Source organism: Microtus pennsylvanicus, chromosome 1 (assembly GCF_037038515.1).
Source record: "Microtus pennsylvanicus isolate mMicPen1 chromosome 1, mMicPen1.hap1, whole genome shotgun sequence".
Classification (NCBI taxonomy): domain Eukaryota; kingdom Metazoa; phylum Chordata; class Mammalia; order Rodentia; family Cricetidae; genus Microtus; species Microtus pennsylvanicus.
The window spans coordinates 141,556,214-141,583,049 of NC_134579.1; the positions used below are offsets into that span (position 1 = coordinate 141,556,214).

General features: G+C 53.8%; 3 protein-coding genes across 7 annotated transcripts; 1 reads left to right on the forward strand and 2 right to left on the reverse strand.

The window, feature by feature from the left end:
• Window positions 1–5,852: 5,852 nt before the first annotated feature.
• Window positions 5,853–12,336, reverse strand: Nkpd1 (NTPase KAP family P-loop domain containing 1). The gene is made up of 4 exons (XM_075958676.1): window positions 12,246–12,336; window positions 10,819–11,268; window positions 9,145–9,276; window positions 5,853–8,052 (listed from the first exon to the last, which is right to left on the reverse strand). The coding sequence occupies exons 1-4, from the start codon at window positions 12,334–12,336 to the stop codon at window positions 6,257–6,259; spliced, it is 2,469 nt and encodes an 822-aa protein (XP_075814791.1). The 3' UTR covers window positions 5,853–6,256.
• A 2,460-nt stretch (window positions 12,337–14,796) lies between these two features.
• On the reverse strand, window positions 14,797–23,089 carry Trappc6a (trafficking protein particle complex subunit 6A). The gene is made up of 6 exons (XM_075989694.1): window positions 22,947–23,089; window positions 16,592–16,659; window positions 16,337–16,454; window positions 15,739–15,822; window positions 15,559–15,652; window positions 14,797–15,056 (listed from the first exon to the last, which is right to left on the reverse strand). The coding sequence occupies exons 1-6, from the start codon at window positions 23,028–23,030 to the stop codon at window positions 15,025–15,027; spliced, it is 480 nt and encodes a 159-aa protein (XP_075845809.1). The 5' UTR covers window positions 23,031–23,089; the 3' UTR covers window positions 14,797–15,024.
• Window positions 23,090–23,200: 111 nt separating this feature from the next.
• On the forward strand, window positions 23,201–25,737 carry Bloc1s3 (biogenesis of lysosomal organelles complex 1 subunit 3). Of its 5 annotated transcripts, none has more exons than XM_075989675.1 (2): window positions 23,201–23,557; window positions 24,631–25,737. In XM_075989675.1, exon 2 carries the CDS (start codon window positions 24,640–24,642, stop codon window positions 25,228–25,230), a length of 591 nt encoding a protein of 196 aa, XP_075845790.1. In that variant the 5' UTR covers window positions 23,201–23,557; window positions 24,631–24,639; the 3' UTR covers window positions 25,231–25,737. The 5 variants fall into 5 exon arrangements, with proteins under 5 accessions (XP_075845790.1, XP_075845782.1, XP_075845771.1 ...); XM_075989667.1 differs by having other exon boundaries at window positions 23,201–23,488; window positions 24,529–25,737; XM_075989656.1 differs by having other exon boundaries at window positions 23,201–23,488.
• The last annotated feature ends 1,099 nt before the right edge of the window (window positions 25,738–26,836 follow it).

A 26,836-nucleotide genomic window follows, 5' to 3' on the forward strand; every position in this document is an offset into this window, starting at 1 on the left:
CGGGAAACAGGGTGGGTGGTCACAGAGTTTCTGCTGGCTTGGTGCTGGTGTCCCCAAAGGAAACCCAGAAGGCTGGACAGACCTCTCCACTTCCTCTTATCCATCCACACCTCAAGCAGGACATTAAGGCCGCTCATTCTCTCCCCCGCTTGCAGCCAGCCTGGAGGTTCCCAAGGTGTCAGGTGAAGGTGTTTCTGTGGCTGAGATAGCAGGTCCAGCCTGTCCTTTCTTGGCTCCATCTGTTGCGGGAGGGGTGCACACAGGGCCTGTGAACAGCCTGCTCTGTCACTAGCACTTGCCTGGCTTGTGGACCATCTTTAGGAGAGCTTTTCCCCTGCAGAACACCAGAGCACTGCTGGGTCCGTGACACAGGCTTGTCAGCCCTGCCACCAAAGATTCTGAGAAGGGAGGTCGCAGTTCAGGCCACCCTGGGTGACCTAGAAAGTGAAAGTGTTTTAACTTAGTGGAATACTGTTTTTATTTTTATATACATACAACTTATTATTTACAAATTTTTACTCCCGAATTGATTTTCTTGCTTCTCTATACTTCTTTAAATTTTATTCTCTATTTCTGAGCACTCATTACTCACGTATCCACCTGTGGTACAATTTTTTCTCATGGGTTCCTCACGTTTTCTCCATATGTCTGGTCACTTCCGTGTTTTGGGGTGTTCACTGATCAGCCACATGTTAGGCGCCAATATGTTGTGGTCAGGGACCAGCCTGAACCATAAATTATTTCTCTGAGCAGCAAGAAGTCGTGGGAATAAAGACACAACTCACATGGCTTTATCGGGAGGGAGTTTTCAGGGATCCCTCATGAAGTCCTGAGTTCACATCCTGAAAAATCACCTGTGTTCATTCTCCAAACAGCTTTTATACAAAAATGTAAACTATGGGGAAAATTCATTAGCATTCTGTTTCCTAGGTAACCAGGAGAATGTGGTCACGTCCACACCTTTCTGTGCCCATTTTGTCACGTCTTCCTACCTATGCCTGCTCTGTCACATAGACTGAATTAACACCTCTTTCCCAGGTGACCTCCCAAATTACAAAGAAGGAACAGAGTGTATCCTGACCCTTTGTTTAGGATGGTGTCAGTTTGTCTCGAAAGGCTAGGTGACCACCTGTGTGGCAGGCATGAACTGTGGCCTGAAATTCTGGTTGCCATACCATGTAGAAATATGGGTCTGTATAATATGGCCCTACAGTGAGCCCTGGCCTAGACTCTATCAGTGAGGGGCCAGGTAGGCCTCAGCAACAGGGTACTCACTTGCGTGGATGTGGCCTTGGTTCAGTCTTGGGCACCACCGGAAGTGAAAAGTAAGGGGAGCCATATATAGGAAATGCCTGCCGCCTGCCGCCTGCCGCCTGCCGCCTGCCTGTATGGGTACAGGCTGCAGCCTCATGGTGTCCTAAACCTGGGAGTCATTCTTGATCAGCAGCACTAAAAATTGCCCGGTGTGGTAGCTCACTAGGTGGCACTAGGGAGTCAGAGGCAGGCGGATCTTCTCTGAATTTGAGGCCAGCCTGATCTACAGACTACGTTCCAGGACATCCAGAGCTACGCAGCAAAACCCTGTCCCAAAAAATTAAAACCAAACAAAAAACGTGGGAGTCCTCTGTACCCCACAATTGTATCTGTCAGAGACATTTTAAAACTAACTTTTAGGGGTTGGAGAGATGGCTCAGTTGTTAAGAGCATTGCCTGCTCTTCCAAAGGTCCTGAGTTCAATTCCCAGCAACCACATGGTGGCTCACAACCATCTGGAATGAGGTCTGGTGCTCTCTTCTGGCCTACAGACATACACACAGACAGAATATTGTATACATAATAAATAAAATTTTTTAAAAAACCTAACTTTTAGGCACATGGATGTGTGTACAAATTAGTGTTTGAATATGGTGCATGCCTGCCATGGCACACTCACGGAAATCAGAGGGAGCCCCGGGTAGATTCTACTGCATTTGATTTGAGTCAGGATCTTTTTCAGCAGGGTAGCTGGCCCAGGAACTGGAGATTATTCTGTCTGCTCCAGTTTCCTCATAGGAACCTTGGGGTTACAGGCGACCATGTTACACTGTCTGGCTTTTACATGGATGCTGGGATTTGAACTCAGGTTTTCAGGCTTGTACAGCAAACTTTTTTAATCTACTGAGCTATGTCCCCAGCACAGAAGCCTCTCTGGAAACACTAGAGGCTTGTACTTCTGTCACCAACTGCTGCAGACAACGTCACCACTCCTTAGGACTCACTGGACATGGACACTTGTTTGGGAAGCCACACACAGAGGCCACTGCCAACAAGTCACCATCTGTTGCATCCCATCCCTTAAGTACGCAGAAGACACCAGTACAGCCACCCTGCTACCGGCCCCTTCTGGGCTAGGCTGGGGAGGAGCTGAGGCATTCTGGGTTCTGGGGAAAGCCTGCCTGGTGGGGTCTTAATAGTATTGTCCCCAACCATCTCAGGGACTATGGTCAGTGTATTAAGTCTCAGCAGCTCTGGCCCTGTACTCATCCTCCATGGGCCTGGGCAGGGCTCCTCCTGTTTTCGGCTGTGTCTCTGCTTGTACCAGCTCTCAACATGGCGTGAGAAATTGGTCCTTCCCAACTGCTGCAGAGACGACGTCCGTCTCAGAGAAATGCTGAGGCCCAAAGTCCCAGGAGCTCATTTCTGGGATGATCACATGAAAAGGAGTCCCTTAGGGTGGGCCCCAACTAGCATGCAAAGGGTACTTATGAAAGGGAATTTGGGGGCCGGGGTGTGGCTCGGTGGTACAGTACCCACCAAGCATGCCGTTTCACCCTCAGCATCTGCGTCCATCCGTAGTCTCTGGTACTCAGGAGGCTGATGCAAGGCTTATTGGAGCCCAGGAACTCCAAGCCAGGCTGGGAAACGCAGCAAGAGCCTGGCTCTTACCAAAGAAAAGAAGAGAATGTGGATACAGCCATAGGGCTGACCTTGTGACGCTGGACTGGAGTGAATCTCCATATGCAGGAAACAATGTCACTGTTGCCACAGCCTTGCAGAGCAGAAGTGTCAGCTCTGGAGAGCTGGATTCCAGGACCATGGCATTGCAGGCTGGAGATGATCATCTGGTCACATAATTCTTCCCTCTGAAAACTCAGCCATTTGTCCTTGGTTTTGGTTGTGTTTTGTTCTGAGACAGGGTTTCTCTGTGTAGCCATGGCTGTTCTGGAACTCCCTCTGTAGACTGGTTTGCCTGCCTTTACCTCCAGAGTGTTGGGATTAAAGGTATGCAGTGCCATGCCCACCTGGTTTAGTGGTTCTGAAGCTGTACCCGCCTTAGTGACCCTGACACCCTAACACAGGAAATGTTCCTTGATAGACTTCCTGGAGCTCAGCTGGAGGGGCAGCTGCTCTCCACAGTGTCAGGGACACCACCCCTGCAAGCTGGCAGTGAACCCCAAGGGCTACAAACATCACTGGTTGTGGGACAGACTGAGGCTCTCATCTCAGCCATTGCAGTAGCAGAGATACACATGGCTCTTAGAATTCTGCTTGGTGGCAGCCAGCTCCTTGGCCTGTGTGAGATCACACCGAAGCCCTGTGGTGTATGGGGGGACTGAATCCTGACATTCTGTTTGGGTTTAGGTTTAGCAGACACACAGTCTCAAGATAGAGTAGGCAGGATGGAGTGGGGCATCCAAGAGGTGGAGGCTGGAGGTTCGCAAGCTAAAGCTCATCTCTGCTACGGGTCAGTCTGGGCTGCGTAAGGGGAGCCCTGCCCAGGAAACAACCCTGGCTGTGGCACTCAGCAAATGCTTCAGCTTCCTGTGGTCTTGGTCCTCCTGCTCCAGTTAGGGTGGTCTTGGCTGATCCTGGGATTCACCTCTTCCAGCCTTAACCTTGTGAAGAATCAAGCGCATCCTGGCAGATGGGAGGGGAGACATCTGGCCCCCACAGCCTGTGCATCAGTGGGACCTGGTGGAGTCAGGAGGCCCTGTCAATACAGTGGCTTCACTGTACTTCTGTGTGAGAGCGGTGGTCACGGATTAAGAGAGGCATAGGATTCCCTGGAGCTGAAGTAACAGGTGGAAGTGGTTGGGACCTCTTGACTGAGATTTCTGTCCTGCCCAGTCCTGCAGTCATTCAGTGCTAAAGAAGCACACAGAGGTCTACATCAATTATAAACTGGTTGGCCTATTAGCTCAGGCTTCTTATTAACTAATTCTTACATCTTAAATTAGGCCATTATTCTTGTCTCTGTTAGCCACATGGCTTGGTACCTTTTATCAGTGAGGCGTTCTCGCCTTGCCTCCTCTGTGACGACTGTAGACTGACTCTTACCTCGTCCTAGAATTCTCCTGTTCTAGTTGCCCTGCCTATACTTGCTGTCTGGCTACTGGCAATTGGTGTTTTATTAAAACAATACAGTATAAACAAGAGGGTACAAGACCACTGTCCCACAGTAGACCTGACATACATAGGTTCTGAAAACCAAAGATGGGTCTCCTGCAAGAGCAGCAATCTTGCCAACCCCCACTCTGGGTGGTAAAGGTCTAATTCTGGTCGTCAGGCTTGACAGCAAATGCCGTTATTGGCTGGCTGATTGCAGAGCCATTTTCTAAAACATAGATTTTTAGTTAATTTATTTTTTAGAGAGGGTCTCACTATGCAGCCCTGGCCAACTTGACCTCTCAAAGATTTGCCTGCTTCTGCTTCTGGAGTTCTGGGAGGAGGAAAGGTTTGTGCCACTATGTGGAACTCCAAACATGAGCTTAGCCACAACGAGGCTGAAAGACACATTTCCTAACAGTTACAGGGACCCTCCGACTTGTGTTCACTCAGCCAGTAATCGTGAGAGACCAAGGAGGTCAGGGGTGGACTGGCTTAGCCCGAGACCTAAGAGATGTGAAGCCAATACCAACAACCAATGAACCACACAGCCTGAGAGTGGGTGAGCTCTTGGTTCCTGGGTGAGGGGTACTGTCCTCTTAGTCCTCAAGGTCCTGGCTCAAAAGTCACTGATTGGTCAGGAGTGTAAATCATCAGTAAGCTCCTACCTAGAGCCCCCAGGAGTTGTAGCTCAGTGGTAGAGCCCCTGCCTAGAACCCCCAGTGAGAGGCTGGGGTGTGGCTCAGTGGTAGAGCACCTGCCTAGAATCCCCCAGTGAGGGGCTGGGGATGTGGCTCGGTAGGAGAATGCTTGTCTATCAGGCAGGAGGGTCTCATAAATCCTTAGCACCACAAAACAAAGTCATCCATTTGACCGCAGGTGTCTATGTAATTCAGGGCTGAGTTCTCTCCACACTATAGTGGATGAGGGACCCCAGCCTGAGTGTAGCATGCTTGACCACTGAGGACTCAGGAGCCACCCACAGGAGTGACACTCATCCCTGGTCTCTGATCATGCTAGCAGGAAAGGAAAGTCCCACCTGGCTTTGCTCTCTGACTCTGTATTCCCCTCATGTCTCAATCTCTGTTCCTCAACTTCCCTGCTGGTGACGTGGCTTCACGGTCAGTAACCAGCCCCAGCCAGTGACCCCGGCGTGACTCGTAAAACAGGCATATCCTTAATAGTTCCTCTTGGACAGTTACCTGCCTATCTGGGGAAGGCAGTCCACACACCCATCTGGCTGAGGCCTATTTAGCCAACATGCTGAGGGGTGGAGCCACCTGGTGAGGTCACAGGCTCCACCCTGGGAAATGTCAGTTCCTGCTCTGCCCACAGAGGGCAGGCTAGGGTGTGGGGAACAAAGGCCTAGGATCCCCTGAGGCCTGGGTGCTCCCCTTTGCCTGAGTCAACTTGGCGTCTGCCCTTCATCTCCCCTGCCCCCGCAGCCTCACCCACCACCCCCGCAAGCCTCCTACCACCTGGGATGCCAACATCAGTTGCTAGGATGCAGTTCAGAGGCCTGGCTCCCTGAGCAGGAAGTTGGTTGGGGCAGGTGGCATCCTCACCTAGCCAGAAATCCATGACATGAAGGCCAGCCCTCCTGGCTTTCCACAGTTTCCTTTATTGCTTTTTCGACTCCTGTGTTCCTCACTGGCCCCTCTGTTGGCTCAGACACTGGTGCGGTAACAGCCTACTCCAGGAAGCTACTACCCGCCGCCCTTTGGCTTCCAAAGTCACTAGGGTGTATGCCATCCCAAACCCCTTTGGTTTTGAGCCTAGCCCTGCCTTCACACTCTCATCAGGGTAGGTGGGATGTTGCTGCCACCCGTGGCTGCTGGTATTCACCATTCCAAACCCAAGCAGCCTCTACACCCCTGAAATTCAAGGACTTTTAGGCCATCGGCCTTGGCTTGCCGGTCCGGTCCCCAGGGTAATGTGCCTCTCTACTGTGTCCTGATCCATGGGCCACCTGGGATGTCCCTGCGGTGTTATTGACTCGGTGACTGGCCTGGGGATCATCCCGGGATGGGGACTTGGGCGGGCTGGGCGGTTTGAGCGCGCTGACAGCCCTGATGAGGCCCATGCGGCGGCGGATGGAATGGTCCAGGTTGACCGTACAGCGCAGCAAACTCTGTGCCTCGGCCACGGTGAATGGGAAATCAGTGCCCAAAAAGCGCTCAAAAAGCTCGGGGTCGCCATCCAGGTCCAGCACATTCTGCAAGGCCTTGGTCATGGTGTGCAGCTCGCGACTATTGTCGCAGAAGACGTCCCAGAGACGTGCGCGGCCCTCGGGCGCTCCCCCCGCCTGCTGCCGGTCCTCCAGGCATTGCAGCACCCAGCTGAGGCGACAAGGCCACTGGTTGGCGAGCACCACCCAAGCCACAGCGTGGCGCGGGGTGGGTCCCACGCGGTCCGGCTGCTGGTGCTGCTGCTGCTGCAAGAGGCGGACGGTGATGGGCACAGTGTTGACGATGCGCCGCATGGACACCACGTTGTCGGGTACGTACTCGTACAAGCAGTCGTGCTCGTCGTGCAGGCAGCAGAGCGCCTCCTGGATGTGCCGCGCAGCCTCCGCGTCCACGCGACCCTGCGTGCGCTCCCCGTCTGCCTGCGTCTCCACCGCCAGCAGCTGAGTTCCCTCGCCGGCGCCCGAGCCTTGGCTCTGCGGCTGCAGCTTGCGTGTCAGCTCCCGGAACAGCAGATCGTCGCGGCTGCGCACCGCATCGTGCAGGAATTGCAGCTTGGTGCGACGGCCCATGACTGGCACGGAGAAGGGCAGCGTGACTGTGCGGTTGAGGAACAGGTAGCCGTTGTCTGCCGTGCCCTTCATGTTGCCCGCGCTCTCCAGGCACGCGGCCAGGATGCTGGGGTCTACCACCAGAATGAAGATGAAGGGTGCGTGGCTGTCGGACAGCAGCGTGTTGATGGCGTTCAGCACGCCCACCACGCGCTCCGGGTAGCACGTGTCCAGCCCCGTGACCTCCAGGACCACGCGCAGCCGGCGTCGCTGGTAGATCTCCAGGAAGCACAGGAAGTCGGTGAGCAGCTCCACCTCCTTCTTCACCTCGCACATGAAGCCCAGCTGGCTGCCGAACTTCTCACGCGACACCAGACGCTCGATCTTTTTGCGCTGGCTCACGAACAGGTGCTTGCCCACGGAGTACACGGCCATGAGCAGCCCCGAGCCCGACAGCGTGGTGGCTGCGCCTCCCAGAGCCTTAAGCACGCCACGACCCGAGTGGCCCGGCGCATGGCCCCCCAGCGACAGGTACAGCAGCCCCACGCCCAGGCACAGCGCGGCCAGCAGCGCCAGCAGTGCCAAGCACACGCGGCGTCGGCAGTGCCACTCTCGTTGGCAGAGGCCCTCGCGTGGGCCACCTGGCTTGTTGCCCAGCACCGAGTACACGCTAAAGGGCAGCGCGCCGTAGTGGTGGCGTATGCCCTCGCACAACGTGGTCACCAGCCCCGCCCACAGCTTGTCGGTGCCTGCGTACTGCCAGGCGCTAAAGCGGATGAACAGGAAGCGCACGTTCCTGCGCCTCAGGTGCAGCTCGGTGATCACTGGCTGCAGAAACACCAGGAACCACAACAGCTGCGGGACACCCCAGCCGCGCACGCGCCGCGGTCGCCACTGCACGCGCTGCAGCTCCTCGCTCTCGCGCTGCGCGGCCTCCTGCTGCATCAGCGCTGGGGGAGGGGAGGGGAAGGAAGACGTTAAGAAGTTAGTGGAGATGGCAGGGAGGGGCTGGGCCCAAGGGCACAAAGGTGGAGGTGGGAGGCGTGGAGAGAGAGACTGGGAGGTCGAGGACAGAAGTAGGGACCTCCCTGGAGAGAGGATGGGACAGAGGTGGAAAGAACTGGGACCAGGCAAGAAGATGAGGCAGCCTGGAAGTCCCATCCATCCATTTCCCATACTAACGGGGAATGGATGGATAGGTGGACAAATGAATGGCATACCCAGATACAAGGAGATGAATGGATGGATAAACGAATGAATGAAACAAGGTGAATGAATGGATTATGAATGAATGAGTTAGTGACAGACCAGACAAGGCAGTGGGAACACAGCCTGCATCTTTCTCTGGCTGACTGTCCCTCCTCCAGGGAGCCTACCATGATTAGACTGGGTCAGGAATCCACTCTAGGTGTTACTGAGGACAGATGCGTGTGTCTCTCAGAGAGGGCAGGGCCATCCCTCCATCCCCAAGCACCAAGGAGGTGCTGGCAGCATCTGAACAATGGGTGTTGAGTCCTCTGGGACAGGATGTGATGAGTGAACGGAACTGTCGCCTCGCCCACGACCTAGCCCAGGGCTGGAACTCAGAGCACCCTTTTCTGGGTCCTCATCTCCTCTCTCGCTGCACGCTTGGAGCAATGCAGGGCCAGCAGGAGCTGAACTGCAGCCATGACAGAGCGTGGCAAGGCTGTGTCCAACAGCTGGCTAACTTTCTGCTGGCGTCTTCAGCGTACATCTGTGTGCTTGGGGTCTTGGGGACACCCCCAGCCCCCACCAGAGTGCAGGGCTTGCATCAAAAGCAGGGGTGTGGCTTGCAGCCTTAGTGAAAAGCCCAAACTTTCTCCTTAGGGCACTAGGGAGCAAGGAGTGTTCTTGAGCAGCAGTGGGGAAGGGACAGAGTATATTTCAAGAAGGTTCTTCAGAGTAGATTTGGTGGGGAAGAAGGGCCAGGGAGAGGATGGGACTTGGAGAACAGGAAAGGGACCAGGAACCGTGTTTCCTGCCTCCACCCCCACCTGCCCTCGATACAAGCAGACACTCACTCATGATCTTGTCCAGCATCATGTGAAGACGGCAGCCGAAGGGAGCATAGAAACCCACGGTCACAGGGACAGGCACGTGACACAGGGTTTTAGCCAGACAGCTGCAGTAGACATCATCCTCCGTCAGGATGTCTAGAGGTGGGAGAGGGAAACTGAGTCAATGAGGCTGCTTAGGTGCCACCCTCCCTCATCCCTTGTGCCCTCCATGCCTTGAGCCAGCCCTGCTCTGCCACCAGCATTCTCCTCCCTGAATCCCCAAGGTGACTCAGGTCCCGCCCCTCCATGGAAGGGCATCTGTGCCCCTTCTAGGCTCTGCCCCAGTCCTGACCCAGAGATTTGCAGAATCTGGACTTCTTGGCCCTAGATCAGTAGGCCTGCTCAGCCCGTGGTTCTCGACCTTTCTTGGGGCACAAGGCCCGCGCAGAGGCTACAGTACTCTCACACCCCCCAAAAGCATCACACACTTCCTGATTCCTCACAGGGACTTAGGAACTGAGCGAGGCCTGTGAGCCATATGTCCATTCTGTGACAAAGACCCTGGGGAGTAAGGAGGGGAAGGAGGCTGACCCAGTCTAACAACAATTCAGAACACAAGTTCCTCATCCCAGAAGGCCCTGCGCACAAGAACCACAAAGTCCCCTCTGCAGGGGCACCCTGTCCCCCTGAGCGTTACTTCTTAGACCCCAATCGTGGAAGTCAGTGCAGTGGGCTGCCGGGTGTGGCTGTGCCTGGTAGCAGAGCCAGGAGGAGCTTAGGTGAGCTGAGGTGACAGTGGCCTGGGTGGACCTCGTCCTCAGCCATACCTAATCGATGGGTGGCCTCACCTTACTAAGCCTCCTTTTCCTGAGTGTGAAATGGACTTCCCGGCCCCGGGCGCCATGGCAAGGTTGTACATGCCCAACCTTGCCACGAGTGCCCACTCATTCCTGTTGCTCTGCTTTCAGTCCTGAAACAGCTGTGCGTCCCCACCTTTGCTATCGCCACCCCAAACCTGGGTCATGAGCCAGCCCCTCCCTCCTCCTGATGGACTCTGTAGCTGCCTCCTCCCAGTGTCCCCTTCTCTGAGGGACACCCCAAGCCTATGTGCCTATCTCACCTTGACTGTCCCTGGAGCAGGCCACCTCAGTGCCTAATATGACCCTGCCCTAATGATGGCCCCATTCCAAGCCAGGTTCCCCTTTCCTGCCTGTCTTATTTGTCCTCAACATGACTGTCACCTCCTCACTGAGCGTCTTCCTGTGGCCCACTGCACCAGGTGACCATGTCCCCCATCCCCGAGTATTCTCCCCTCCTCCATGCACTCCCCACATCTTCCTTAACCTTCACTCTCGATCTGTGCCCCCCCCCAACACCACAGCTGACCAAAATGCTGCCCCAGGTCCTCATGACCTCCTACCGCACGGCCTCTCTGGCCTTGTGAGCCATGGAGGGAGGGCTAAGAAAAGAGAAAGCAGAGGCAGGGCACCAGCCGAGGGACAGGGCAGAGGCACGGGCCTGGCCCAGAAATCAGGGTCCCCAGCAGTTGCGGAAGAGACCAAGGGGTTGGGATAAACCCTCTCCTGACAGGGATCACAGTGTGTGTAGAGTGAGGACAGGCCCAAGGCACCACTAGCCAGGGAGCAAAAGCGAGGCAGATGGGGACACAGCCCCAAAAGGAAGGCCTGGGCTGAGCACCGGCGCCATAGGAGGTGAAGGAGCCACAGGCTGGGGGCGCAGGCAGAGGCCGCGCCTCGGTGGGCTCGCTGGGCTCCAGGAGGGCACCGGCTGCAGAGGGCAGGGCTGGGCCGCTGCTGGCCATGGCTGATACTGCTGTGGGTGATGAGGTGGCAGGCTGGGGGGCGCTGGCTGGTCCTATGCGGGCAGCGGCGATTGCAGGTGACCCCTTCTGGGCCCTGCGAACTGGACAGTGCCGCTGCCGCAGCGGGCTGGGAGGAAGGGGTGGGGGTTGTCGCTGCTGCTGCTGCCGCTGCTGTTTCTGTAGAATGAGGGGCTGGGGACACCTGCGACAGCTGCTGCCACCCCGGTGGCTGCGGTAGGCCTGCTGCCAGTGAGCCTTGGGGGGCAGCTGACAGGGCCCGTGGGCGTGAGTGGCCACCGGGTCCTGGTACCACTGACGACAGCATCCTGGAAGGAAGGAAGTGGAGGTGATGGGACTGGGTCCCGGCCCCCCTGACGACACTGGTTTGAACCAGGTTGTGCTATTTGGTAAGGCTGGACTGGAGCATCCGTGGGAGCCCCAGAGGCTCCAGGAGTGAGAGGTGCAAGAAGGACCCAGATGAGGCCAGACACAGGACACACAGGGTCCGTGCTTCCCAGGGAGACGGAGAGAGGACACTACCCTACCAGACATTCGTGCATCTTGGCACCCCAAATCCTGAGACTAACTTCCTGCATCCCTAGGGGGTCTTAGGGTGAGGATGGCTGAGGATCTACTAGGAAGTGGCTGGAGTAAAGGGAGGTGGCATGGAGAAGGGACAGGCCAGGGGCTGAGAAGGCAGGTGGGCCTGAGCTGTCAGACCCCGGCAGTCTGTGACATCTTTAGTAGGAGGTCATTGCTCCTCTCCCGCTCCCCTTGGTCCTTGTGGGAGCCTGAGCCACTCCCTCAGACACACTCAAGGGGTGGGGGGCTTCCCCTCCTCCCACCTATGATTCCTCTGGAAGTCATCCCCCACCTCCTGGAGACTTTCAGAAGGGAGTTCCCTGCTCCCCCTCCCCCCACAGTGAACACTCCAGCCTTTGGGGTTCCACAAGAGCCAAGCATGGCCGTGGATGCCTGATGTCAGATTCGCGGGAGGCTGACCTCCGTGTTTGAGCAGAGGAGGTCAAGGCTAGCTTGGGCTGTAGAGTGAGACCCTGTCTCAGCTCTTTTCAGTAAGACCAGACTCACTTTGTAGCCCAGGCTAGCTTGGAACTTGCAACAATCCTCCTGCCTCAGCCTGGAAAATGCCGGGACTACAGGCATGTGCCACAACCATTGGCTCTTGTGGCTTTTCTCCCTGGAGCCTGTTTCTGCAGGTGCACATAAATTCAGCACTCACCCACCCACCCACTCCACCCACCTCTCTTGCCGCAGCTCCACCCCCTCAAGACTGAACTCGTACCTTTTTGGTGCCCCGAGTCAGGATCCAAAAAGTATTGCTCATTGGGGGTCCGGCCACTTTTGGTGAAGTGGACATTGCAGTTCTTCTGCATGGCGGGCCGTGACGTCAGTGGCCGGGTCCTAGATGGAAGGGTCAGTGATCAGCTTGGTGGGGCCCCTGGCCTAGTCTAAGATGACTCCTTGTGACCTTGGACAGGCAAGAGACACAGTTCAGGTTTGGGGGCGGGGGGCTTCCCTGGGTCACTGGAGTGGGCACTGAAGTGAGAAGCTGGCATGGCCCCAAGAAGGAAAGCCAATAGCCAGATGACGAGGGGTTACTGTGCTGCCAGGTAGGGAGTATAGAGCTTGGGGCGTGGGAGGGGGGTGCTATAAGAGGCTGATGTAGCCTGGGCTGGGGAGCCACCAAGCAGAGCCAGAAAATTTCTAAAATCCAAGAGTAGGGAATTGCCCGGCATGGTAGCACACACCTTTAATCCCAGCACTCAGGAAACAGAGGCAGGGGGATCTCTGAGTTTGAGGTCAGGAAGAGCTACATAGCGAGACCTCTCACAAAACAAAAGCAAGCATAAGTAAATAAATGTGGAAGCTAAACACGGGGGTGAAGAGAAGGGACGTCTGGTTCTTTCTGAGGAGACTCAGGCAGTGGGGTGGGGTGCGCAGCGTGTTGAGAGGTTCAGAGGAGTCAGAGATGAGCTGGGAAAGATACTGTCTGCCCAGGGCAAAGGAACCTGGGTAATGAGGGTTGGGGATCAGACCAGCGGTTCAGCCCACCACCTCATGCTCCCCCATCCCAGTCAGGGCTCCCAGTACCTACCTGGTGGTGGCCCCGCGGCCCCAGCTCCCTGCCGTGGCCGCACGCAGGCCTGGCTGGAGCCCAGTGGCGCCCGCTCGCTCGGCCGGTTCTCCGGCGTGTGTCCCCGCCCTTTGAGCAGGCGCCTGGCCTGATGCTCTCTAGTACTGGGTACCTCAGACTGGATGAACCCAGGAAGGGGTGGAGAGCAATCCTCCCACCAGGTTTCTGCGCACTTCTGCTGGGAGGGAGGAGGCAGAAAGAATTCCACCAGTCTGGGGCACAGCTGTGTGACCGTGGGTCAGTGACTTCATCTCTCTGGGCCTCGGCTTCCTCATTGATGAATAGGCCAGATTGGCACCTGTTTCTTGAGGTTGTCAAAGGGATGAGTCCATCCAGCCCGGGGCTGGCCCTTAGGGCTAGCACAGCTGACCCATTTACCAGGCGCGGCTCCCCTGGCAACAGCATACACGGAGAGCGGCTCCCGAACCTGGGCACTCTGTAGCCCCTTTATTATCACAGCCCACAGAAGTCGTGCCCACTTCACAGATGAGAAACCTGAGGCCTAGAGACACAAAGCCCCTTCCTTGCCCCGGACCACACAGAGTGGAGAACTGAAAGGAAGTGCCGACTTCCAGGGTTCTGCCCTGTGCTTGGTCAGGCCAGGGTGGTGCTGGGAAAAGGGCGCCCCATACTGTGGCATTCTTTCCCTGCATGAGTGGGGGCTTGGGTGGCTATGCTGCCTCCTGCTGTCGAGGACAGGCTACTTTCTTCCCACTGTGAAGTTTCTTTTCTGCCAGCTGTCCTTCAAGCCCCTTGTTTGGGGACTGTCCCCTGGCCCACCTGGGAGGCGGAGATGTATCTAGAGGGGAACCGTGGAGTGCCAGTCCTGCCCGCTAGGCTGTGTAGCAAGGAAAGGGCAGAAATTCAAGGCTGCTGGACCTAGAGAGGGGACTAGGGTGGGGCCTACCAGGCAGGCGGTCATGTATGCAACCTGTGGTACTAAGAGTTTAGTTGTAGGGAACTGGAGCCAGGGACAGGCCAGGGAACACAGGGGACATCTGGACCTCTTTAGAGGTGGGTGCCCCAAGCACAGGGACCCAGCTGAGCCTGGTGACACTTATCAGACTTTGCTTGGGAGGCTGAGGCAGGAGGACCACTCATGAGTTCCAGGTCAACCTGAGTTACCTTGTCTTGTTATCTTATTGTACGACTTGTTTTGCTTGCTTTTATGTGTGGGTACCTGGTGCCCACAGTTGTCAGAACAGTGCGTTTCGCATCCTATGGAAGTGGAGTTATAGATGGTTGCAAACCACTGTGTGGGCTCTGGGAATCAAATCCCAGGCTCCCCACCAAAGCAACAAGCACTTTTAGCCTCTGAACCATCTGTCCTGTCCAGCCCAGAGATACCTTGTCTGGGGGTTGGGGATTGGAGCGATCGAATGCTCAGTAATTAGTGCATACTGCCCCTGCAGTGGACTGGATCCGGCAGACATACACATAATTAAAAACTAATAAAGAGCCATTGACCCTTGTTCCTTCCCCTGGGTCTGGGTACCTACCCACACAGCAGTGGGCAGCAGAGCCCAGGCTCAAGTCCAAGTGCAGCCTCAGATGCTACAAATACATCCAGAAGGTGTATGCACCATGTCCCGCAGGGCCGAGGGCAGCCCCAGATATGGTCATTGGCAGAGCTGGTGAGCTGAACCAGGTGTTCAGGGTGGGGTGGGAGCAGAGGGACTTGTGACAGCCACTGCACAGGTCTGTGTAAAGAACCTTTATTGAACACTTGTCATGTGGGTGATGCCCCCCCCCATGCCCATTCTGAAGTCATGGGACCGTCCTGCCTCTTGGGGCCCTCCGGCTCCTTCCATTCCCTCGTCTGAAGCACATGATGAACTCAGAGCCTGTGAGCTCCAGCTTCAAGACCACCTGCAGAGGTGACTGCTGAGACAGGGCCAGAGTGCCACCTTCTCGTGGACTGGGGTCCTCAGGACTTCTGGATCACCACCTGGAACTTACCTGGAAGGGAAAAGCCACGCCACTTTTAACTGGGGCTGGGACAGGAAGCTTGTCAGCAGGCTGGGGAGCCCTGGAGTAAGTGGGTTATAGGGGACTTCCCCCACCCAACTGGCCCAAATCCCAGACCAAGAGGGAGCCTAGGGACAGGTGACTGAACTTGAAGGAGGTAGGAGGGCTGGCCTGAGCTCCTGTCTGCTCATTCATCCCAGGTCCCCACAATGGTGAGGAGCGGGACTCAGGCCCAGCAGTGCCCTGTGGTTCCCACACTTCGAGGTCACCAGGGAACCTGGCCAGGTGGCCTAAGATGCCCCACTGCTACTCTTCCTTAGAGGCCCCAGGTGGCAGGCTGGGCACATGGGTATGTTCATGTTAGCTGTCTCTGGGCCTCAAATTCCCTGTCAGATGTGGTTTGGTACTCTGGTTCCCCTTCCCAACACTGAGGGACCAGGGATGGGGAAGCCCCAAAGCCTACACCACATTTGAGGGCTCCCGAGTGACTTACAGGCAGGCAGGGCAGCCACAGAGGCGGTGACTAGGCTCTGGAAGCCCAGCGTATGGAGGGCGCCGCACAGGAGGCCGCAGGTGAAGGCCAGGAACTAGGATGGGGAACACAGACCACTGTGGGAGGAGGGGACACCAGGCAGGGGGTGGGCAGATGGGCATTTCCTATATTCCCCAGTACCTTGGGAGCTTCCTCTAGATACTGTGACCCCGAGCCCATGGTGATGAGGAGGGGGAAGCTGTTGTCCTGTAGCACGTAGGTCCCCTGGCAACAGGAAAGAGCCTGGTGAGGCTGGGCGCTGACAGAAGGGAGAGAAGACCCAAGGAACAGACCCAAGGACCCCAGCACCCAATCCTTCAGCGCTGCTGGGGGCCTGGGCATCCTGCTGGACACGTGACTTCGTAGGAAGCAGTCGCCGTCTGGCAGGAGTGCTGGAAGCTGAAGCCCTGGCCCATGAAACAGTGGCAGGGAATGGGCACAGTGTGGGTGTTCGATGGGGACTACCACAAGCCTGGGACAAGAATCATCATGTTGAGGCCACTAGCTAGCTCACTCCTGACAGGCAGGTTGAAGTTGCAGAAATAGCCCTGCCACCCGACTGCAGCCCTGGCTTCCCTTTGGGGCTCCAAGGAGAAGGTGTAGATGATTATAGAGAATCTATGGTTCTTGCTTCCCAAGTCCCCAGTGGGCCCACTGGTAGGTTTCCTTGTGGGGTTTCCACTGCCCCCAACTTGGAGGTCAGGTGCTGGCGCTGAGCCAGGCCAGCTCACACACCCACCTGGTGGTTGGTTCGGAGTCCATCCATGTGCTTTTGGAACATGGCTGCCCACAGATCTTTGCAGAGGAACTTGAGGGCATCCAGCTCCTCTCTAAAGGCCAGTGTCTCCCGGGGCAGCCTGGAGGAGGATGTTGATGGAGCCAGGCCATCTGGTACATGTGTGAGCCCACAAAATGTTCCCCACCCTAGGTCTTCCAGCTGAAACCCCAACATCAGGTCTGCCCACCCTCCCAGGCAGGTGGAGCTGGCTCTCACCTCTCACCCAGAGCCTGGCCCACACGGAAGCCCAGGCCTTCCAGGACTGACAGGCTCTTCTTCTTTCCCTAGAAGGTCAAGAAAGGGAGGTTCAGGAAGACACTGTGATGGTTTCTTCCCCAGCTTTCTCTCCCCTCGGCCAGGAAAGCTCAGCTTCTAGAGCCTTCTAGCTGATTCCCGAAAGCTGTCCTGGTCTTCCGCCCAGGTGGAGTCTCTGAAACCAGCCCTCATCTGTCCCCAGCCCCATGTCGTCCCTGAGGTTGGGGCCTAGCTGCCTAGGTTGGGGCCTAGCTGACCTAGGCTACTTGGAAGGCTGAGGTAGGAAGGTCACATGGTGCCTGAGCTAGAGTGTATTCAGGGTCAGTGTGGGCAACTTGGCCAAACCCTGTATTGAGAAAAAATTTCAAGGCACCTGTGGTGAGGTACTCCTATAGTCCCCAAACTTGGGAACAGAGGTAGGAGGACCAGAAGCATGAGGGTCATTCTCAACCACAGCGAGCTGAAACCAGCCTGGGCTACATGAGGTGCTGTCACAGTTACAGGAAAAGGTTGGAGGTGAGGCTCAGCAGTAAGGTACGTCTGAGACCTTGTATTTGATCACACCTCAACACACCACAATCAAGGGGCTAGCTCAGTGCAGGGGGCCTGGGTGAAAGGGGCTAGCTCAGTGCAGGGGGCCTGGGTGAAAGGGGCTAGCTCAGTGCAGGGGGCCTGGGTGAAAGGGGCTAGCTCAGTGCAGGGGCCTGGGTGAAAGGGGCTAGCTCAGTGCAGGGGGCCTGGGTGAAAGGGGCTAGCTCAGTGCAGGGGGCCTGGGTGAAAGGGGCTAGCTCAGTGCAGGGGGCCTGGGTGAAAGGGGCTAGCTCAGTGCAGGGGGCCTGGGTGAAAGGGGCTAGCTCAGTGCAGGGGCCTGGGTGAAAGGGGCTAGCTCAGTGCAGGGGCCTGGGTGAAAGCACCTACATCTCAATCAAGGTGTTAGCCAGGCATGGCCGCACGATCTGTGACCCTAGCACTGGGAGGTTGAAGCTGAAGAATCACAAACTCGAGGCCAGCTGTGGCTACATACTGAGACACCCTGTCTCAAACGCTACCCCCCTGGGCGTGATAGTACACACCTTTAATCCAGAACTCCAGAGACAGAGGCAGGTGGATCTCTGTGAATTCGGGGCCAGCCTGGTCTACAGAGTGAGCTCCAGGACAGCCGGGGTTACACAGAGAAATCCTGTTTTGAAAAAACAAAACAAAACAAAAATAGACTACAGGACAGGTGGCATATGCTGATCGTTTTACTGTAGGAACAGCTCTGAGATGGAATGAACATGATAAACCGTGTTGGCTGCAAGGTCCTTGTGACTTATTAGTACATGCTGTCCTTTCACATGGATGTGGTGGACTTATTAGTACATGCTGTCCTTTCACACGGATATGGTGGAGAGACTTATAAGTTTGGTCATGCAGTCCAAACAAATTTATCAAATTAACAGATGCCATTTACCTGCTCAAACACAGAACAAAAACCATCTTTAGCTGACTTGTAATGTTACCGTTAAAAGTTTGTGTGTTTCTGAATTGGGCAGTGGTGCTGCACACATTTAATCTCAACATTTGGGAGGCAGAGGCAGGCGGAGAGTTCAAGGTCACCCTGGTCTACAAGAGCTAGTTCCAGGACAGCTAGACAGCTAGAGCTGTTATACAGAGAAACCCTGTCTCAAAAAAACAAAACCAAACAAACAAATAAATGAAGTTTGTGTGTTTCCAGAACAAAAGGACCAGACACCAATAAAGACAAGACAAGTAGCCCAGGTGATCCAGCCTCTCAGAATGCCTCTGTTGCCATTTCCTCAAAACTTTACATCCAGAACAGCTACAGAGCTGCTTGCTGAGATGGTCCAGCCTCACAGACTATTCAGCCAAACTTCAGATAAGCCTGCACCTTCCCATCACTCCAAGACTGGACAACAGCTAGCTCTCCCAGGACTTGACCATTATCCCAATTTTCTCAGGGTCCCCTAAAGATGCCGTCACCCCAGACAACAGGAAACAGTCTAGAGAACAGGATGCCCATATTCCCAAGAAGTGGGGTGGGTGGGTTTTGGTACTTGGTGGGTTATGGATGTTTGTCATTGTTTAGGGGGTTGGTTACAAGTTATTACTGGTGATGGTCAGGAAAAAAAGCTGAACAAAGGAGATTAGATTCAGGGATCCAAATCTGAAAAGAAGAGGGGGGGGGATATAGAAATGATGGGAGAAGAGAGGAGATTATCAAACTGAATCTGCTTTCTTTTCTTTTTCCTTTTGGTTTCTTTGAGACAAAAACAGTCCCCGATTGTCCTAGAACTCACTCTGTAGGCCAGGCTGGCCTTGAACTCACAGAGACCCGCCTGCCTCTGCCTCCCAAGTGCTGGGATTACAGGTGTGCACCACCACCGCCCAGCTGAATCTACTTTCAAACTATAAAACCAACTACTAGTCTCAAATATTTTACATTGGTATGGAGTTTTGTACACTGATACAAATTTAAGGTTATTATTGTTATACTGTACATGTTTCTACTCCTTATTTTTGTTTACTGATACAAATTTTAGGTCATTTTTGTTATACTGCTTATACGCTCCAACTTTTGTTTAAGATGTTTTTGTTTATTGATATGTATTTAAGGTTATTTTTGTTATATGTATATATGCTGCTCTTGTTTAACGTATTGTACCTATGCAGTTCATTTAAAAATGCAACGTAAAGTTCTAGTCCTTAAAAACTGGTATTATAATGCCAGGCAGTGGTGGCATATGCTATTAATCCCAGCATTTGGGAGGCAGAGGCAGGTGGATCTGTAAATTCAAGGCCAGCCTGGTCTACAAAATGAGTTCCAGCACAGCCAGGGCAAGTGAAACCCTGTCTCAAAAAAGCAAAAAACAAAAAAATGAAAACAAAAACAAAAAGCTATTATTATAGGCCAGTTAGGGTAATTAAGAAACACAGGTTAGGGGCTGGAGAGATGGCTCAGTGGTTAAGAGCATTGCCTGCTCTTCCAAAGGTCCTGAGTTCAATTCACAGCAACCACATGGTGGCTCACAACCATCTATAATGAGGTCTGGTGCCCTCTTCTGGCCAGCAGACATACACACAGACAGAATATTGTATACATAATAAATAAGTAAATAAATATTTAAAAAAAAAAGAAACACAGGTTAGTAGTTAATTATCTGTAACAATCAAACTTGTAGTTATGTTAGGTATGTTTTCAAGATCACACAGAGATATATTTTAGACAGTCTTCAAACATTTCAAAGACCTACAAAATATGGCATTTAAAATATTTTAATGACATAAGGCTTTTCATGACAATGAGACACATCTCCTGACAGCACCAACTTACTTCAAAAAAAGGATGATGGGCATTGAAGAACCTCCATATGGAGCTTGATTTCATTTGTGGGAAAGTTAGTCACTGGGCAAGAAACTGCCCTTGCCTTAACTGTTGACATTATGCTGTCCAAACTGGACAAGCAGAATACAAAAGACAGCAGCTGCCAAACTTTGCCAGACAGTGTAAGACAGTCCTTCAAAAATTCCTGCTTCACAGAAGTCTGTCAGATAGTCTGGGCCTGTAGGCCGAAGATGAATACCCCAATGTTCCAGAGGAACTTTCAGTGACTGTCTAGGCAGCCAGATGTCTGTCATTTCTATAGTTTTGAAAATTGCTTGCTCTGCACTTCCTGTTTACTTGGGTAATAGGTATATCTTTCTCAGGTCTCTAATGGGTACTGAAGACTAGATCAGAAATGGAGAAAACTTACATAAGAGGTATAAAGTGTTTAAGGTTGAGAGACATAATAATTTAAACTGTTTATCTAAAAATGTTTTGAGATCTAAAAAGATAGTTTTAGGATGGAAAGTTTGGATAGAAAATGTTTAGGTATAAACTTTAAATTAATCAAGGTAAGATAAATAGTAGAGTATTTTCTCCAAATATGCCAGATACAAATAGACTGAGCTTTGTGAATATAATTCTTACCTGATAATTGTTCTTATTGTGTATAATTTTACAATTTTATGTTAGAGTTAAAACCTTTCTTTTTTATCTAGACAAAAAGGGGGAAATGGTGTGGGATATGTGTACACTGTGTGATGATGTATTGCTGAACAGTCAATAGCTAGAATATAGACTAGAGGAGGTACAGGTAGGACTTCCAGGCAGAGACAGGAAGTAGGAGGTAACTGAGGTACAGAGGAGACATGAAGGGAAGGAAGGAAGCAGGACAGGCTGCACACAACTTATCGTAGATTAATAGAAATGGGTTAATTTAAGTGACAAGAGCTAGTTAAAAACAAGCCTAAGCTAAGGCAGGCTTTCATAATTAGCAAGTCTCCATGCCATATTTGTGAGCAGAGCTGACAGCCCAAAGAAAACTCTGAGTACAGTGAGACAACAGAAAGCAGGGGAAGGCCAGGGAGGTGTGCAGAGAAGCCCCCACCACAGCAGCGCCTCCAAAGGCGCTTATTCTCCTGGAGGAGATAGAGCAGGGACTCTACTGCCCTATGAACAGACCAGAGCCCGGCCAGCCAGTGTGTTTTTAGGGCTGTCCCCCCTGGCCACATGATCATGGGTAGAAGGAACAGGGGGTATAATACACAGAGAGGGTGCTGGGAGAGATGTCACCAGTACTGGGACAAATGACATATAGTACAAAGCAAAGAGCAGCTGGGTCAGGCAGATTCCCTATCCATAGACAAATTCTGGAGCTGAGGGATTGAGTTTTTATTTTTGGCTGTCCTCAGAGCCTGTGCAGCTTCCAAAACATGGTCCTTCTTCCAAAGTCCCAATCCTGAAAATCAAAACAAGTTGTCTGCCTCAGGTGCTGTTCTAGGACCTGAATATTTAACATCCACAGATAAACTGCAAAAGTCCTTCTGATGAAATGGAGTGTTTGCAATAACCCACACACTCCTCCACAGACCTTGCTTTATTTTGTTGTGCTGAGGATAAAAACCTAGACTCTCACTGGGGGTTTCTAGGCAGGGGCTCTACCACTGAGCCACACCCCAGCCTTCTTATAGACTGCAAATCCCTTCTATATGATAATACTAAGTGATTATAATGCTAATACAATGTCACTGTTATCTAGTTACATCATACTGTTTAGGGAATTAGAAAAAAATTTCAGACAATCATTACAGACATAATTAAGAAAAATCTGTGCCTCAAATCCTAGTACTTGGGAAGTGTAGGCAGGAGGATCATGTGTTTAAGACTAGAATAGATTCCAGGTGCAGCCCCTTGGGAGGCAGAGGCCGGCTGTATCACACTGGGAACACAGAGTGCAAACCAGACACAGAAGGGCCCGCGTTTGATCCAGGGGTGCTTTTCCCAAGTCAGAGAAGGAAGAGAGTTGTTTGGAGTCTGCACACCTATAATCCCAGCACTTTCCAGCCAGAGTGCCAGCCTGGAATAGACAGTGAAAACCTGCCTCACGACCACATGCTCAGGAGATTGCGGGGGGGGGGGGGTTGTCAGGGAAGAAAAGAGAAAAAATAATAATGCGGGGACAGAGCAGTCTCTATGCAGGCCTTGAGCTCCTACACCAAAGGATCCAGAGGAAGCCATGACAGCTGCCATGTAGTTTAAAGTCAGGGAAGTTCCTGAGCCCTGATGCTCAGGCCTCACCCCCACCAACTCTATTATCCCAGCTTTGGAACCCGAGCGGCAGTATTAGGAGCTTTTAGAAGAGGGCCCGGCAAGCTCACATTTCTGCGGACTCGCGGAGAGCTATTTGTAAACCTTTTGAGAATCAAGGTGGCACAGAGCAGTCTCTTCGTGGCCCAGATGGAAGGGTCGGGCTGACCTGCCTGATGGGGTGGAAGACCCAGGAAAATGGGAGTGTGACATCCAGGACAGCTCAAAGGAACACGTAAGTGGTAGGAACTATTATGGGTTACAATACTTCAGTGACCCCGGCAACACCCTCCACATCATCGGGTGGGGTCTTTACTCACTACTGGAGCCAATCCCTATTAAAAGACCCACTGTGTGCTGGGGCATAAAGCGGCTCACCCGGGGCACACAGGCAGCGGGGACAGATAAGACGGGGTACGGCTAGGGTGCATTTTCTAAGGAGGAAACGGAAGGATAGGGAGATTAAGATGTTGAGTTGCACAGTGGGTGGCGAGACGAGTCCTCATCAGTCCCTAGTAATAGCCAATTACCCTAAATACCAATGGCTCACCAGGACCAGGCCCCGAACTGAGCCCTTGTCCCGAGTCATCTCACGCCACCTCAGCAATGACAGGCCAGGAGGGCTCGATCGCACCCCACTTCTCCACCGAGAAGTCACCCCCGAGGCCACGGCGTGCCGCTCACCCCCGAGCCAGGGTCTGGGTCCCGGGCCCACAGCTCCGCCACCATCTCGGTGTGCAGAAACTCGAACAGCACCGCGTCCGCCATGCACCGCCTCGCGCCCCACGCTCCCAGACAACGCTTCCGGCTCCCATTGGGCAGCTCAGGAGGTAGAGCCGACCTGATTGATGCTCTGATATAGCCACGCCTCCTCCGCAGGCGCAGAGCGCGCTGAAGACGCGGAAGCGAGGGGGCGGGTGCATCGAGCCCCTTCTTGGGCCTCCCACGCTAACCTCTTCCGCCCTTACTTCGCTTCTCTCGCTGTTTCCGGGTCTTCGGACATTCCCATTGGCTGAGTTTCTGAGTCAAGTGACTTTCCCAGTTTAAAAAAAAAAAAATTCAAGTGTCCTACAGAATTTTCCAAAATATTAAAAAATACGACACGAAAACGACTTGTCTAACCGCTTTCCTATTGGCCGGAGCTTGACTCATGTGACTCCACACGGAAAAACCGCCTCACTTCCGCCAGGCGGCGAATCCCTCGGGTTCGGAGCTTCGAAGACCTGGTATGGCTGTCTGGGACTGTGGTGTCGGTGTCTCCCGTGAGCGTCCCCCGCCCCCGTGAATGTCCTCCCGTGAGTGTCCCCGCGTCAATGTCCCCTCGTGAGTGTCCCCCCCTTGAGCGTCCCCCTGTGAGTGTCCCCCGCGTGAGTGTTCCCGCGTGAGTGTCCCCGCGTTAGTGTCTCCCTGTTAGTGTCCCCGCATGAGTGTCCCCCGTGAATGTCCGCCGTTAGTGTCCCCGCGTGTCTCCCCGTGATTGTCCCCAATGAGTGTTTCTCCGTTAGTGTCTCCCCCCCCGTGAGTGTCCCCCATTAGCTCCCCCCCCCCGCCCCGTTAGTGTGTCCCATCGAGCGGTCGTGCTTTCCCCGTCCGCCCTGGCGCCTGTGTTGGCTGCAAGCTGGCCAGGAGGACAGTGGAGGATGTGGTCTGTGCTGGAGGACTCTGGGAATTCTTGGTTACAAAGCGTTTTGTAAGCATTATTTTGTGTTACACTGAAACAGGGTCTTCTGTGTAGTTCTGGATGGCCTGGGACTATTGTAGACCAGGCTGGCCTTGAACTCACAGAGATCTACCTGCCTCTGCCTCTGCCTCCTGAGCGCTGGGATTAAAGGCGTTATTATTATTATTTTATAGTTACTTAGTTATTGTGTGTGTGTGTGCGTGTGTGCAGAGGTTGCTAGACAACTTGACCTGACTCAGTTCTTTTTTTTTTTTTTTTTTTTTTTTTTGGATTTTTCGAGACAGGGTTTCTCTGTAGCTTTTGGTTCCTGTCCTGGAACTAGCTCTTGTAGACCAGGCTGGCCTTGAACTCACAGAGATCCGCCTGCCTCTGCCTCCTGAGTGCTGGGATTAAACCTGCCTCAGTTCTTGAGCCTTCCACCAGGTCCATCCTGGGGGCGGGGAGGAGGGAGTCAGGCTTGGCTGCAAGCGCTTGACCCCCTCGCTGAGCCATTTCTCAGGACCTAGTTCCGAAGATTTGCATGGCCGGTCCTCGGTTTCCCCAGTGTACACACGAATGATACTGAGATGCTGAATTCCAACCCAGGTGTACACCAGAGGAACCTGAAGCCGAGCCGGAACTGGCTGGGGGTGGCGGTGGAGGGGCTGGTACTTCGGACCTCACGTCCCGGCGCTCCTCTTCTCCAAGCTCCGCGCCATGGCATCGTCCCAGGGTCGGCGGCGGAGGCCAGGGACGGTGGTACCCGGGGAAGCGGCTGAGACCGACTCGGAGCTGTCTGCGTCCTCGTCGGAGGAGGAGGAGCTATACCTGGGTCCCTCGGGCCCGACGCGCGGCCGCCCCACGGGTCTCCGCGTGGTCGGAGAGGCAGCGGAGACCGACTCGGAACCGGAGCCTGAGCCCACGGAGGCGCCGGGAGACCTACCCCCACTCGTGGTGCAGCGCGAGGCGGAGGAGACCTGGGGCACGGAAGAGACCCCGGCCGTGGCGCCTGCGCGCTCGCTCCTGCAGCTCCGGCTGGCGGATAGCCAGACGCGTCTGGACCACGACGTGGCGGCCGCGGTGAGCGGCGTGTACCGCCGTGCGGGCCGCGATGTGGCCGCCCTGGCCGGGAGGCTGGCAGCTGCTCAGGCCACGGGATTGGCGGCCGCCCACAGCGTGCGCCTGGCTCGCGGGGACCTCTGTGCGCTTGCCGAGCGCCTGGACATCGTAGCTGGCTGTCGCCTGCTGCCGGACATACGAGGGGTACCAGGCATCGAGCCCGAACAAGACCCAGGACCGAGAGCTTAGGCTGACTCGCTGTTATCCCCCTCCCGCACACACACCTGACTGTCCTTGATCCCGGATCACTGCGGTCCTCAATGCCTCGTAGCCGTTGGTTTATGCCAACAGGAGCCAAGTCCTGGCATCTTCATTGATATGTCCCGATTTTATTTATTCTTAGCACAATTCTGGGATCCCCACCCCCAAAACTGGGTCCAGGTTTTGTGGACATCAACTCTGGTGTATTTCCTAAATTAAGCTTTACTCATGGGCTTTGATTTCTTTTGTGTTACTTCCCTGGGTCCAGGCTTGCGGAGAACGGGCTCCCTCTAGTTTACATGCCCAAATGGTGGCCACTCCTGACCCAAGGAGACCTTTCTACACACCCCCACAGACCCCTGCAGGACCCAAGCTGGGCCTAGGTAGTAACCCTTACCCCTTTTCTGACATCCATCAGGCCCTTTGGTCTGGCGCAGCGCCCCCAGGTGTTTTGACTGCTATATGACATGACTCCACACAGTAAAAACCTACCACTCAACTGTGTTGGTTTCTGGATGCTAAAGGGACATGGGTTGCTAATCTCGCTGGGCACTGAGGACAACAGTTTCGTTTTTCTTCTTTGGGTCCTGACTTTACTCTCTTGGCTCTATTTACATTTCCTCCCTTTGTCTTATTGCCTGGTCCTCCTAAGATGGGGAGGTGGGAGAGAAATTCTCTGACTGACGAGGCATTTCCCCATGAAGTCACTTCCGCTGTCTCCCTTTTGACCAAGGGTGAGTGGGATGGTGATTTCTCCAGAGAAGGGTCTCAGAGGCACCTGCCTGACCTGTTTAAGGTGAAGCTGGGGCCTGGAGAGCTCTTGGAGCAGACCTCGGTGGCAGTTCACAGCCAGCTGCAGCTTTTGCTCCAGTTTATCCAAGCTGCCTTCCCGCCTGCACTCGGTGCACACGCACACACACATACATACACAAAGAAAAACCTCACGGTAAAGCTCTTAGAAGATCAGAGCCAGGAATGGAGAGATGGCTCAGTGGTTGAGAACACTGACTTCTCTTTCAGAGGATTGGGCTTCAATTCCCAGCACCCACATGGCAGCTCACAATCGTCTATAACTCCATTTCCAGGGGATCTGGCACCCTTCTAGAGGCAAACATGCAGGCAAAACACCAATGTACTTAATATTTTAATATTTTAAAAAACAAGGTAGAAAAGAAAATTGGGGACCTTCATTTTTGTCTTGATAATATATTAAATTAATCCACTTCTTTTAGGGGTGCCTGTGTCAGAGTACAATATAGCAGTCCCTGTCCAGTAGGAGAGACATTAATAAAATTGTCTATAAATAGGTTTCAGGGATTGGTTTATTTTTATTTTATTTTTGGCACTGTGAGTAGAATCATAAAGAATGTCATGCACTTTGGGGAGGTGTGAGCTCCAGGTGGCCTGGTCTTGGAAGAGGGTGATCATGGCCTCCCCAGGGAAGTGAGGTGATGATCGAGGAGGTAGGTGAAATGGGGTGGCCCCAGAACAGCACATGCAAAGATCCTGGGCCGCAAGACAACATGATCTCCTTAGCTTTGTCTTGCTCTGACAAACTTTCCCTAAAAGCCGACTTCTGAAGAGGACAAGTTAT